This window comes from Rhinolophus sinicus, chromosome 1 (assembly GCF_057876585.1).
Source record: "Rhinolophus sinicus isolate RSI-liver-muscle chromosome 1, RSI-T2T, whole genome shotgun sequence".
In the NCBI taxonomy this organism is placed as follows: Eukaryota; Metazoa; Chordata; class Mammalia; order Chiroptera; family Rhinolophidae; genus Rhinolophus; species Rhinolophus sinicus.
The window spans coordinates 58051971-58067016 of record NC_142501.1 but is presented as its reverse complement, the minus strand read 5'-3'; the positions used below and the strand labels follow the sequence as shown (position 1 = coordinate 58067016).

The window sequence follows — 15046 nt, the reverse complement described above, 5'->3', positions numbered from 1 at the left end:
CTGGTATCCCTCAGTCAAGAGAAGTAGCAACTGAGAAGAGAATTAAGATTTGGGGACATGTATTCCTGCTCTTTCATTCCATAGTTGAGCTCTTCTCAAACATCAGGTCAGGTGCTAAAACGCTAATCACCGTTCCCCGATGTGCCTTTCATACCTGCCCAGGCTACTCCTGAAAGACGAATCCCCACTTCTCTGTTTGGCGAGCTCAGCTTTCAGAATCCACCTCCAGGTCACCTCCTCTGTGAAACTTTCCAAGAGCTCAGTTCTGGAGGCTGGAGGTCTGAGATCCAGGCCAGCATGGGTGGGATGCCGACTTCTCATTGCAGCCTCACGTGGTGAAAGGGCAAAGGAGCTCTCCCTGGCCTCTTCTATGTTAGAAATGTTTTCAGTCATTATTTCTTCAGATAGGTCTCAATCTTTTGCTTTCTCTATTCTTCTGGTACCCCTATGATGTGAATGTTGTTACACTTGATGTTGTCCCAGAGGTTTCTTAAACTGTTCTCATTTTGGGGGATATTCTTTTCTTTTTGCCGTTTCAATTGGGTGTTTTCTGTTACCTTGTCTTAAAAATCACTGATTTGATGCTCTGCTTCATGTAGTCTACTGGTGATTCCTTCTAGTGCATTCTTCATTTCAGTTATTGTAGTCCTCACTTTTGACTGGTTCTTTTTTATGGTCTCTTTAGCCTTTTTTATGCTTGCAATCTCTTTGTTGAAGTTCTCACTAAGTTCATTGAGCATCCTTATAACCACTGTTTTGAACTCTGTATCTGACAGGTTGCTTGACTCCATTTTGTTTAGTTCTATTTCTGGAGTTTTCTCCTGTTCTTTCATTTGGGATGCATTTCTTTGTTTCCTCATTTTGGCTGCCTCTCTGTATTTGTTTCTGTGTATTAGGTAGGTTTGCTATGTCTCTCAGTCTTGGCCAGATGACATTATATTGTAGGTGCCCTGTGGGGCCCAGTGGCACAGTCTCCCTGGTCACCTGCACCGGGTGCTCTAGGAGTGTCCCTTGTGTGTGCCCTCCTGTCATAGTTGAGCCTTGGTTGCTATTGGCATGTCAGTTGGTGGGATTGACCCTCAGGCTGATTGGCTGTGGGGTTTGGCCACATCCACTGCTTACAGGCTATTGTGCAGGGGAGTTTACCCCACTGGGTGGGATTCTCCTCAGCGGGCTCTGGTGCGTGTTGAGATCGCCCTTTGTGTGTGCTGCTTGTGTGGCTAAATGGGCAGTGCTCTGCTGTGGTATGAAGCCAACCTCCAAGTATGTTAGTTCTGGGGCCTCTTGTGAGGGGCTCCAGTGCAGGCCCAGGTCACCCACTCCCTGTGACAGACTGGCTGGGGACTACCTGGTAAGAGCTACAAAGTGATCCACAGTTGTTTGCTGCCTGTGCTAACCCTGGAGGCATGGGGGAGAGGCCACGCTCTGAACCAAGGATGTCTGCCACCAGTACTGGGCCTGGGACAACTCTGCAAAATGCCAGGATACCCCAAGGCCTGTTGCCATCTGCCAGCTCCTTTAAGTTTCAGCCACTGATAAAGCCTCGTGTGGTATGCAAGTTGGGTGAGGCAGGGATTTCAGAGAGTCACAAGAGTGGGAAGAGTTGTGGCCATCAGGTTAATGTAAATTCTGGTTTGGTGCCAGTGCTGAGCCTAAAGGTACTCAGCAAAAGTCTCAGAGCACACCAAACCCAGTTGCCACCCACCTGGGGTCTGTTGGACTCTTGATAGTTTTCCAAGAAAGAGTGCAATGAGGGTGGGGCTGGCTGCTCTTGGAGAAAATGCCTCTGGTGTTGGGGGAGTTGGGTGGGATGGGGTCCCAGTGAGTCAGCAGGGTGGAGTTTTGGATCTCACTAGATTATTCACATTCAGATTTGGCCATAAGCATAGGGGGAGGGCTCAACAAAGAAAAGATGGCACCAGCCTGCTGGCTGCATAAGAGAAGGATGCCTCACAGGGAAAATATTAACTGTCCTTTAGCCTTCACCTCAAAGCCATGCAACTCAGTCTGCCCCCATATGTCTCCAACACCCCCTGAGTTACTGACCCTCAACTGGAGCCCAAGGTGAATGCCTCAAAGTGAGACAGTCTGTGCACGGGCCCTTTAAAAGGATGCCTGGGTTTCCTGCCACCTTCCATCACACTTTGATGGTCAGAATCCTCACTGTTTTTCACAGCCAGATGTTGTGAGGGCTCCTCTTCCTGGCATCAGTACTCTATTCTGGGAAGGATTGTGTGGGGCTGGGGTCCCTCACTCCCCTGGGGAGAAACTCCATCGCCAAGATATCCCTCCTGATTCTCAATCACCACATGGAGGTTTGGGGTTAGCCAGTTCCGTGTCTCTACTTCTACCAGTCTTGACATGGCTTCTTTATATCCTTAGTTTATAAAACTTCTGCTCAGCCAGACTTCAGATGGCTCTCCAGATTGATTGTTCTATAATTTAGTTTTAATTTTAATTCATTCACAGAAGTAAGCAGACACAGTATTTATCTACTCTGCCATCTTGGATTTCCATTGAGCATCCTTATAACCAGTGTTTTGAACACTGTATCTGGTGGATTGTTTGTTTCAATTTTGTTTAGTTCTTTTTCTGGAGCTTTGTTCTCTTCTTCCATTTGAAATATGTTTCTTTGTCTCCCCATTTTAGCTGCCTCCCTGTGCTTGTTTCTATGTATCTGGTAGAGCTTCTATGTCCCTTGGTCTTAGTAGAGTGGTTAATGTAGTAAGTGTCCTGTGAGGCCCGGTGGTGCAGTCTCCCTGGTCACCTGAGCCAGCTGCTCCAAGTGTGCCCTTTGTGTGGGTTGTGTGTGCCTTCTTGTTGTAGTTGGGCCTTGGTTGCTGTTTGGATGTCAGTGGGTGGAATTGACCCTTGGGCTGATTGGTTGTGAGGACTGGCTGTAACCACAGTGGTGGAGCTGTTGTGCAGGGCCTGATGCTATGGAACAGGATTAATTTTAACAGGGCTCTGGTGCCAGCCCAGTCTGACTTTCTGGTGTGTAATCCTTTGAAGCACCCGGTAATGCTTATTTGGTCTGAAGCTGTCCACTGGGGGTGCCAGCCCCAGCACCTATGGTAGGGGCCTGGCCATAGGCTAAGTTTAACCATAGACTGTGTCCTGCCTGGGGCCACCTGGCATGAGCCACAAAGCAATCTGCAGATTGCCACCACCTGCGCTGGGGTTGGAGGTCCTTGAGAGGCCAAGCAGCTAACTGAGGCCAGTTGCTGCTAATGACAGGCTTGGGTATGCTCAGCCAGACATACAGGACACACCAAAGCTAGATACTGCTTGTTTGGGTTTTGAGAATCTTTGAAAGATTTTAGGAAAGCCCACAGCATAAGCCAAGACAGAGCATTTGTATGGAAAAGCCACTGCAAGTGGCTTGTGTGTGCCCAAAATTTAGGTGGGGCAGGGTTTCAGGGAATCACCAGGGTGGGGTGAATGATCAGTGTTAGCCGGGTTGAGGGAGACTCAGTTATCATGCCTGGCTGGCTGCATCTGCATGCCAGGAGCGGTGAGGCCTCAACAAAGAAACCTGGCTTCCGCCAGCTTATTTCTTAGTCATCTGGCTTCAGAGTGAGGGCTGGAGGAGAAAGCTGCCCCTCCAGCCCTCACTCTGAAGCCAGATGACTCAGTTCATCTTCTTATGTCCCTGACGCCTTTCATGCTGCTGCCCCAGTGCTGGAACTCAGAGCGAGTCAGTCCGTCAGTGAGTAAATTCATACGCAGTCCCTTTAAGAGGATTGCCTAAGACTGCAGCCGTCCTTTGTCTCACTCAGCCACAATTTCCACTGTTTTTCACAGCTAGAAATTATGGGGACTTCTCTCCCCAGCACTGGAAACATGGGCTAGGGAGCCTGGTATGGGGCTGGGACTTCTGGCTCCTCCAAGGGGAACCTCCACAGCAGAGACATCCCTCCCAATTTTTGATGGTCATACACGAGTGTGGGACCAGCCTGGTCTGCGTCTCTGCCTCTCCTACCAGTCTTAAGGTGGCTTTTTCTGTATGTCCTTAGTTACAGGGCTTTGGTTCAGCCAGATTACAGGTGATTATCAATGATGGTTATTCTGTAGTTTAGTTGTAAATTTGATGTGGTCATGACAGGATGCAAGCACAAGTGTTTCTCTACTCTGTCATCTTGACCCTGAATCACACTGAAATCATCTTGGTTCTCCTCCTTCATTATAAAGATGTGGGGAATAGAGGCTTTGGGGAATCTCATATTGTCAGACAATGTAAGAAATGCAAATGAAAATAAAGAGTGAATCAGAATATTGCAGTGTCATCGACCTCAACATTCATATATCTCTGTTAGATACTAGGCACTGCCAGGTGCTAGACATATAAAAATGATAAGACTCAGTACCTTCCCTCCAAGGGCTTCAAGTCATCAATGCTCTAGTGTTCAGCACACTCAACCACATTCTAATTTGCTTCATTAAAGTGAAACCATTATTTTAGGCTTAACCTATAGCAGACTTCTAGATTTTGTCATTTTCTTCCCCCAAAACAATGATCATTGATCCATTTAGTAACACTTGAGGAAAGATGTTCAAGATGCTAGCAGGTCTCTGATATCCGCTAGCATTTCTGGAAGAACAAACAACACTGAGGCTTACTACAGGGCTCCACCTGGGGCTACAACTGAAGGACTTTGCCACAATGGAAAGAAAACTGCTTTGACAAAGAGGTCCAGTGCAACCCAGCCTCAAAGTCCCTCAAGCCTCAGCCTGCCTCAAGATCCTAGCAGGCCTGTTTTCCTGATGAGGGGATCTGATACAGTCCTGTGGACATGAGCAGCTCCTAGAGCCCAATCTTGTCAATGCCACAGAAGTGCCATGAAAAGTTGCCTCACTCCTACCTCTGTTCCACCTGCCATTCCACCCCCTTTTATGAAGTGGTTTCCTCTACCTCATCATTAAAGTGCTCAGGGGAAGTGAGCTGTCTGTGCTAGTCTCTAGTCTTTTCTTTAGTCTCCTGAGTGGGCAGCTCCCTCCAGCTCCTCATCATTACCCTGATACAAACTGAGCTGAGACCTTTCCAGTTATGGAAGTTTACAGACCTCCCTGATGGTGAAGGTAAGGACTTGTCCTCGGTCCCTATTCAAGTTGGTCCTTTCTGCCTTTGAAGTCTGAATCTCTGTCTGGATTCTCCATGTGTAGCCAGCATGGGAGAGCCTCAGCACAAAAGGGGCAGAGTCTATGTAATTGGGCACACAGGGTTGGGGACAGGGCATATTCATGGAGTGAGAGGGTCACAACTCTTAGTCCTGTTTTGCCAAAGTCATTTTTTAAAAAACTTTTATTTATTTTAAGTGTGTTTTTCCAGGATGCATCAGCTCCAAGTCAAGTAGTTCTTTCAATCTAGTTGTGGAGGGTGCAGCTCATAGTGGCCCATGCGGGGATCGAACTGGCAACCCTTGTGCTATGAACATCGCGCTCTAACCAACTGAGCTAACAAGCAGCCCCTTGTCTAAGTCTTTCTATTCCATCCACCCAACCACTGGGAAGAGTTTCACTAGTGAGTGTGTCCACCCTATTCCCTTCTTCTCCATTTTCTTTGCCTCTGAGGTCAGACATCCCCTGTTGTCTCCGGAACACATTTCTGCCCCTGAAAGTTACTATATCAATCAGCAATGGACTTCCTACTCAGAACTTTTCCTTCTAATTCTAGAAAGTGACATACTTACTTTACTCGGGAAGGAATTCTGTGCTGAGCCATTTAGGGAAGTCCAGCCTCAGAGTCTAAGCCAGCTGCTAAGGTCACACAGTACTTGGAGCACAAATGGGTTTTGAACCCATACGTGTCTTGGTTCAAAGTGTATCCACTTTGTAAGAATCTCCAGGAGGTCAGGGAGGCCAGGGTCCAGAACTTGAGCAGGAAAAAGGTAAGAAGACAGCTCTGAACCATGAGATCATGGACACAGGGGCCTCCATATTGGGGGGAAAGTGATAGGGGGAAAGGTGGCTAGAGGGAAACAGGGAGGAGTGGGAAAACCCGCAGAAAGTGGTTGGGAAAATTATCTTCAGGTCAAAAGAAATGCAATGGCATCTGGCATCTACTAGAAATGGTGTAAGTATACCCAAGAGCATACAAGTTGATGCCAGAATCAATAAAACAAAGCACAGTGAACAGGAAAAACCAGAGGACTCCATGCCAGAGAGTCTGGAGGTTGGTGTGGTAACTCCCACCCAGTGTGTTCTTAGCTTCTGCTGTCTGAACACTGACCACATCCTTGTTTCTCCTCTGCCTGCCTGTCTGTCCCCTGCAAAGCCATGTGGCTGTACTTGGCAGCCCTTGTGGGCCTGTACTACCTTCTGCGCTGGTACCGGGAGAGGCAGGTGGTGAGCCACCTCCGAGACAAGTACGTCTTCATCACGGGCTGTGACTCGGGCTTCGGGAACCTGCTGGCCAAGCAGCTGGACCTGCGAGGCTTGAGGGTGCTGGCTGCGTGTCTGACGGAGAAGGGAGCTGAGCTGCTAAAGAACCAGACATCCGACAGGCTGGAGACGGTGATCCTGGACGTCACCAATACAGAGAGCATCGCTGTGGCCACCCAGTGGGTGAAGGAGCGTGTGGGGGACAGAGGTACCATGCAGGTTTCTCACTCTGTTTCTTCCCTGTCAGTGAAGGAGAGGCCCTTTGCCTGCTCTCTGGGGAAGAATCCCAATGTGTTTGCCAGGGCTTGAAGTCATGCTAGCTTTCTGCACCTCACCCAGCTTACCAGCCAAGCCTCTTCTCCTTCCACTGCCCTCCACCTCCTGACCTTGGATCTCTGCAGTTTCAGGGAGAGTTTGCCCTGACAAGGATTTGCCCTTGCAGAATTCCTATCTATGGCGTCCTCTCCTCTCTCAGCAGAGGTTCTGGAGTTCTAGATGCTGAGTGCCAGGGGGCGATCAGGACCCACAGTCTGGCGGAGGGTTAGAGAAGGGGGCACTGGCCTGAAGACTTACGTGGCTGGCTGGTGGCAGCGCTGGAGCCGGGCTCCTGTTCTCAGCACGTTAACATGTTCTTGCTGGTGTCCCATACTTGTCTGACCAGGGAGCTGATATCACCCATTTTCAGGTGAGGACACTGAACTTGCAGGACTTGCCAAAGGAAAGTCAGAGAACTAGTGCGGGGTGACTTCCTCTCTGTTTCTTTTACTGCAGTTGTGCCTGCCTTATGATGGGAAAAGAAAAAAAAAAAAGCATCAATTGCCTTTATCTAAGAATAAATGCAAAACATGATCAATGTGAAAAATAGAGAAAAGCACAGGGATAGAGAAAACTCACCCATAATCTTACTACCTAGAGATAAGTGCTGTTAACATTTATACAGATGGTATTATATTTTGCACACAGTGTGTATTCTTTTCTTTGCATTAAAAGAAGATGAAGGGAGGCCAGTTAGCTCAATTGGTTAGAGCGTGGTGCTAATAATACCAAGGTTGCTAGTTCCATTCCCACATGGGCCAGTGAGCTGCACCCTCTACAGCTAAGATTGTGAATAACAGCTCTCCTGGAGCTGGGATGCGGTGAGCAGCTGGAGGTTGGCATGGGCTCTACCGTGTGCTGCCATGAGCGGCTGGTGGCCAGTGTGAGTGGCTGACAGCCAGCGTGAGTGGCCAGCAGCCATCGTGAGCAGCCAGCAGCGGGAGAGACTGCTGTGAGCGGCCAACCGACCCATGACTGGTGACCGACTGCCTCAGCCATGGGGGTGGTAGTGGGGGGGTTTAGTGCAAGGCTCATAATACCAGCATGGGCCAGGGAGCTGTGTCCTATACAACCAGATTGAGAAACAACGGCATGAACCAGAGTGTGTGTGTGTGTGTGGGGGGGGGCAAAAGAAGGGGGAAATAAAAAAAAGAAAAATTTCCAAGTAGCAATGGAAATTAAAAAAAAAAAAAGTGAGAATTATACAACATAATGAAAGTTTCTTCAAAAAACAATACTGTTTTGAAAAATTTAATTTTGCAATTACAGTTTATATTCAATATTATATTAGTTTTAGGTGTACAGCGTAGTGATTAGATATTTATATCACTTATGAAGTGATTTCCCCGATAAGTCTAGTACCCCCTGACACCATACATAATTATTACAATATTAATAACTATATTCCCTGTGATGTACTTTACATCCCCATGACTGTTTTGTAACTGCCAATTTGTACTTCTTCTTTTTCTTTTTTCTTCTTTTTTTATTGGGGAATATTGGGCAACAGTGTGTTTTTCCAGGACCCATCAGCTCCATGTCAAGTCGTTGCTTTTTCTTCAATCTAGTTGTGGAGGGTGCAGCTCAGCTCCAAGTCAAGTTGTTGTTTTCAATCTAGTTGTGGAGAGCACAGCTCACTGGTCCTTGTGGGAATCAAACCAGCGACCTTTGTGTTATGAGCACCGTGCTCTAACCACTGCACCAACCAACCACCCCAATTTGTATTTCTTAATCCCTTCACCTTTTTCACCTAGCCCCCCAATTCTCCTCCCACCTTCCAACCATCAGTTTATTCTGTGTGTCTATGAGTTTGTTTGTTTTGTCTTTTAGATTTCACATATAAGTGAAATCATACGGTATTTGTCTTTCTCTGTCTGACTGTTTCACTTAGCATAACACCCTCTAGATCCATCCATGTTGTTGCAAATTGTAAGTTTTCATTATTTTTTATGGCCAAGTAATATTTCATTTGCGTGTGTGTGTGTGTGTGTGTGTGAGTGTGTGTCACAGCTTCTTTATCCAATCGTCTAAGGACATTTAGGTTGCTTCCATTTCTTAGCAATTGTGAATAATGCTGCAATGAATACAGGGATGCATATATTGTTTTGAATCAGTTTTTTGGAATTCTTTGGATAAATACCCAGCAGTGGAATTGCTGAGTCATAAGGTAGTTTAATTTTCAAATTTTTGAGGGACCTCCATATTGTTTTTCATAGTGACCGCACCAATATGCAATCCCACAAACAGTGCACAAGGTTTCCCTTTTCTCCACATCATTGCCAACACTTGTCTATTGATTTTTTTGATGATAGCAGTTCTGACAGGTGTGAGGTAATATTTTATTGTGGTTGTAATTTGCATTCCTCTGATGATTAGTGAATATTGGCCATCTTTTCATATGCTTATTGGACACCTGTATGTTCTCTTTGAGGAAATATCTATTCAGGTCCTCTGCCCATTTTTTAATTGGGTTGTTTGTCTTTCTGGTGTTAAGTTGTGTGCGTTCCTTATATGCCTTGGACGTTAAACCCTTATCAGATGTATCATTGGTGAATATCTTCTCCCATTCAGTGACTTGTCTTTTTTTTTTTAAAGATTTTATTGGGGAAGGGGAACAGGATTTTACTGGGGAACAGTGTGTACTTCCAGGATTTTTTCCAAATTAAGTTGTTGTCCTTTCAATTGAGTTGTGGAGGGCGCAGTTCAGCTCCAGATCCAGTTGCCGTTGTCAGTTGCAGGGGGCGCAGCCCATCATCCCTTGCGGGAGTCTAACCGGCAACCTTGTGGTTGAGAGAATGTGCTCCAACCAACTGAGCCATCTGGGAGCTCAGCGGCAGCTCAGATCAAGGTGCTGTGTTCAATCTTAGTTGCAGGGGGCGGAGCCCACCATCCCTTGAGGGAGTCGAGGAGGTGAACCAGCAACCTTGTGGTTGAGAGCCCACTGGCCCATGTGGGAATAGAAATGGCAGCTTTCCACGTTAGGAGCATGGAGCTCAAACCACCTGAGCCACCGGGCTGGCACGTCTTTTTGTTTTGTTGATGGTTTCTTTTGTGGTGCAAAAGCTTTTTAGTTTGATGTAATCCTATTTGTTTACTTTTTCTCTTGTTTTCCTTACCTGAGGAGACATATCCCCTCCCAAAATATTACTAAGTGCCATGTCAGAGAGTTTACTGCCTATATTTTTTTCTAGGAGTTTTATGGTTTTGGGTCTTACATTTAAGTTTAACCACTTTTGATGTTTTCTTGTACATGGTATAAGAAAATGATCTAGTTTCATTGTTTTATGTGTCTGTCTAGTTTTCCCAACACCATTTAATGAAGAGACCGTCTTTACCCCCATTGTATGTTCTTGCCTCCTTTGCAATAGATTAATTGACTACATAACCGTAGGATTGTTTCTGTGCTCTCTATTCTTTTCCATTGATCTATGTGTCTGTTTTAATGTCAGTACCATGCTGTTTTGATTACTATAGCCTTGTTGTATAGTTTGATATTAGGTAGCATGATACCTACAACTTTGTTCTTCTTTCTCAAGATTGCCTTGGCTCTTCTGGGTCTGTTGTGGTTCCATACAAATTGTAGGATAATTTGTTCCAGTTGTGTGAAAAATGCCATTGGTATTTTGATAAGGATTGCATTGAATCTCTAGATTGCTTTGGGTAGTATGGACATTTTAACTACGCTAATTCTTCCTATTCATGAGCATGGTATGTGCTTCCATTTATTTGTATCTTCTTCAATTTCTTTCTTCAGTGTCTTACAATTTTCTGAGTACAGGTCTTTTACCTCCTTGGTTAAATTTATTCCTAGGTATTTTATTTTTTGATGCAATTGTAAATAAGATTGTTTTCTTAATTACTCTTTCTAATAGTACACTATTGGTGTATGAAAGTGCCACCAATTTCTCAATATTAATTTTCTATTCTGCTACTTTACGGAATTCATTTATCAGTTCTAATCATTTATTGGTGGACTCTTTAGGGTTCTGTATATAGAGTATCATGCTATCTGCAAATAATGACAGTTTTACTACTTCCTTTCCAATTTTGATGCCTTTTATTTCTTTTTCTTGTCTAATTGCTGTTGCTAGGACTTCCAATACTGTGTTGAATGGAAGGGTTGAAAGTGAACATCCTTGTCTTAATCCTGATCTGAAAGGAAACGAAAGTGTTAATTTTTAATGATTGAGAATATTCTCTCTTTATGAATAGCATTACTTCCTAAACAGTACCTAATGGTATGATATGAGATTGTTTCCTACATTTTATTCATCACAAACAACATAAATGTTGTCTTGGGAAATTTCCTTTTACTCAAATTTCTATTCTATAGCTATGTGCATTGATTGGGTTCTTAGAAGGAAACTACACATATATGGTGGGAGAATACGATTCCTATAAGGTCAGGGCATATCTGAGCGGGCCAGGGACTCAACTCTCGGGGTCAGTACTTCCGGAGTCCCATTGGCAGCCCTTGCCCTGTGTCCTCATAATCCCTGCTCCTGCAGCCCTGGGGTCTGTAGTGGGTAATACTTTATGTCCTTGGGACTTTGTCTTTGTTTTGCAGAGAAGTTTCCATGAAGTTGGGTGCGGTGAGCCCAGGAAGGTGGTGGGGGGAGTGGCTTCCTGTGCAGGTGGGAGGAGAGGGTGGCATTGTCAGGGGTTAGGGTGCAGTCTGTCCTCTAAGGTGGGGAGAGGCAGTTTTAGGTCCCCCGCAAAGCCTGTCCTTGAAATTCTCCGAGGTTCCTGCAGGAACAACGCTCCATGTTGCAGCCGGGTGTGTCAAAGCTAGTGCCCTGAGCTCAATTGCAGGCCTGTTATGCATGTTCCCCCATGTCTGGAATTTCAGGTCTCTTTTACACAACCAAAGGGTCCCCAGATATGCACCATCTTTTGTCATTTTGTGTTTTATTTATCGTGGTTTACTTCCTCTCGCTGTCTTCCTTCCTCATTCTCTCTTTCATTGTGCCCCTCTCTTTCCCTCATCGATAGTTATGAAGCATGCATTAAGGAAGCAGATCAGAAATCAGAAAATGATGATGAATATAAAATGTCTGCAAGGACAACATTAATGTGTGAAAATCCAAGATAACTCTCCATGATCCACACTGTGGACTCACTAGATCTAAACATTATTGCTGCCTCATCAAATCTGGATGATTGCCTTCTGTCTTGCAGGCACGAGGCTGAGTCACAAAGAATAAATCAGGAGGAAGGCATCATTTTTTCTCCTAGAGTTTACAGGGTCTGCACTCCCCCAAACCCTTCAGACAGTATGTTATCTGTTCTACCCACTCCCCATCCACCTCCCCCATACTGTGCTCATTCAGTTGGAAGGTGAACAGGAATCATAGCTGTGTCCTCACTACAAGGTCACAGCACAGTATTGCTCTCTCCCCACATGTGCCCAGGACTCTGGGGCCTGGTGAACAACGCTGGCATCTCTGTGCCCACGGCACCCAATGAGTGGCTCACCAAACAGGACTTCATGAAGATACTCAATGTGAACCTGTTAGGGGTGATTGAGGTGACCCTGAGTCTGCTGCCCCTTGTGAGGAAGGCGAGGGGCCGTGTGGTCAACGTTGCCAGCGTCTTGGGTCGTGTGTCCTTGTATGGTGGGGGCTACTGCATCTCCAAGTACGGCGTCGAGGCCTTCTCGGACTCCCTCAGGTATGGACCGGAACAGAGACCCTCCCTCCATACAGCTGCCTCTGTGCTCTCAGGGGAGCCTTTTCCTGGGTGTTCATTTCATACAGCCTCAGAGGCTCTTCCTTCCACATCCTTCTCTCTTGTTTTGTGCCAGAAATTCACTGGGAAGCTCCTCTTTATCCTTGGGTGCCTGGATGGGCCCCAGGTCAACAGAGTTTCATTCCACCTCGTGGCACTGGAGAAAAGCCCAGTTAGAATAAGTCTGAGGCAGAATTGTAACCGATCTTATTTGGCTGCACAGCCCTTCCATGTGTACGAGTGTAACTGCCATGATAATCAGGTTCGGGAGCTGTGTCGGCAGTGTAACCCCAGGGAAGCATTTTATTCAGGGAGCTTTTTCATCGCAGCAGCAGCAGAGACTGCACTGGCTGTAGGGAGGATGGCTGTGAGGTGGAGGAGCTGAAACTGCAGGCGGAGAGATGCCCCTTAGAGGACAGATGGCTGGAGGTGGATCGGGTGGGAGTGTAGAGCGAGGGGACTGAGGACTATGGGAAAGACATAGTTGGCACAGCCTGTTGATGCCCTGAGTGTGACAATCATACGAGATACGATTTGGGGATGCCCTGAAGCACGAGTGGCAAGATTTAGAGCTATGGGCACATGTACGTGAAATATTTGGGAAAACACTCAAACTCCATAGAGAGGCAATTCCCTCATCATAAGTTTTCACCCCCTGGCGTCTGCATTTCACATCTCCCGCGATATTTTCCCACCGCCATCGTATATTGGTGTTTTATTGTTTTTTCATGTGTTTTGCATTTTGTTTTGTAAGTCCTCTGACGTCCTTGCCCTTCTGCCTGTGTGTCTGGCAGGAGAGAGATCTCCCATTTTGGCGTGAAGGTGGCTATCATCGAGCCCGGCTACTTCAAGACTGCTATGACCGATACTGAGTCGATATCTAGAAGTTTCCAGGAGAAATGGGATCGGGCCAGCCCAGAGGTCAAGGAGGTCTATGGGGAGAAGTTCCTGGCATCCAGTGAGTGCTTTGTGGTCTTGGGGAAAGAAGACAACTATTTCCTGGAAACTTGGGTCCATCATTAGAAACTCTTACGTTCTCACGTCCATCCTCCAAGGCCCTGACCTGGAGGGAACTTTACATCCATCCACATGGTTGCGTGGTCAACTGGTAACCTAAGGAAGGATCCAGTCTTGTTAGACCTGGCACCACTGTCTCATCTGAACCCCTCATTATGTTGAGGAGGGGATTACAGCCAGAGAGATAAGACACCCGAGGACTCCAGGCAAGCTGGCGTTAGAGCGTCTGGTTGTCAGGTCTTAGATTCCCAGTGTTTGTACAGACCTCCAGTTTAAGGTTCTGATAGTCTCAGGAATGGAGCCAAAGGCAGTTAGTGTGCAACTGTTGCTCCTGGGTAGAAGTTGGAGCACTCTCTAAGGAATTTGGGTGCATTTAATTTAGGGGAGTCTGGAATTCTGGAAATTCACTCTCTAAGTTGATCTTATTGTGGGGGTGGCTGGAGGTGGGACTATATCCAGATTCTCTCTCGTTCTGGACAGGCGTGAAAATAATTAGATTGATGAAGAAACAGTGTACGCAGAATATGTCCTTGGTGACGGACTGCATGGAACATGCCCTGACCGCCTGCCACCCTCGCACCCGATACTCAGCTGGCTGGGACGCCAAGTTCCTCTATCTTCCCATGAGCTACATGCCCACCTTCCTGGTGGACGCTATGATATCCTGGGGTTCCCCACGGCCCGCCAAGGCCCTGTGACCCATGACTGGGGTTCATGGTTGGGCAGAGTTGGGTAATGTGTTTGGGAGGGGATGCATCAGGGGCGCAAATATGGAGGCTCTCGGGTCTCAGGGGCACCTACTCCACCACCCTCCCCACCTCACCTGTTTCCACTTAGGACATTACTCAGTACTCTGGGGATATTAGCAGGAAAGGACCAAGTTTTGCATTTAAGAAGCAGGGATCCAAACACGCACATCTGTGCTTTGTTCCTTAGCAGCCTCTGAAAGCTCTGAGCCACATGACCCTGCTGGCACCATGAGGAGTCCACACTTTGGGAGTGTGTGAGAAGCTGGGAGCCTCTCTGTCCTCCTCTTCAGAGTGTGCCATGACCTGTCCGGTCTCCCTCTCCCTCGGTGTGACCTGGGTAGGTGAAGGCCCTCTTCACTGAAGAAATTTTTGGATAGTGGTGGATGCGTGGAGTGTGACCACAGGCCTGAACCATCACCCTCAGATACCAACTCAACAAGGAGGTCTGTCGTCTAAGAGTTTGATATATTCCTAATCCTGGAGGAATAGCTCTCTGTGGGATCCACAGAAAATGAACAGGCACAGCAAATAAAGGGCTTCATGTAATGATTAATTATTATATTGTCCTCACTGTGTAAGAGATCTATGTTGTCCATAGAAATGTCTGAGGCCGTATATCACTTTATCTTACGTCACATTGGAGCCAATTCTCTGAAATTGCTGACATTCTCCAATTTAATCCAATATAATAGAAGCAGCACCCAAACAGGTTTTGTATTTTATTTTCTTATATTTATAATCGCCTCACTACTTCCAATCGTTAATATTTATTGAGCTTTTACTGTATACCAAGCACACTAGAACATACTGAAATCATTTCTCCTGCACTGAGGAGCTTATATCCCAGAAGAACATAA

At 46.4% G+C, this 15046-nt stretch overlaps 1 protein-coding gene across 1 annotated transcript; it reads left to right on the top strand.

The window, feature by feature from the left end:
• The first annotated feature begins 6231 nt into the window (after nucleotides 1-6231).
• LOC109453012 (retinol dehydrogenase 16-like) lies at nucleotides 6232-14899 on the top strand. The gene is made up of 4 exons (XM_074325553.2): nucleotides 6232-6589; nucleotides 12108-12366; nucleotides 13218-13381; nucleotides 13921-14899. The coding sequence occupies exons 1-4, from the start codon at nucleotides 6277-6279 to the stop codon at nucleotides 14136-14138; spliced, it is 954 nt and encodes a 317-aa protein (XP_074181654.2). The 5' UTR covers nucleotides 6232-6276; the 3' UTR covers nucleotides 14139-14899.
• Nucleotides 14900-15046: the final 147 nt, after the last annotated feature.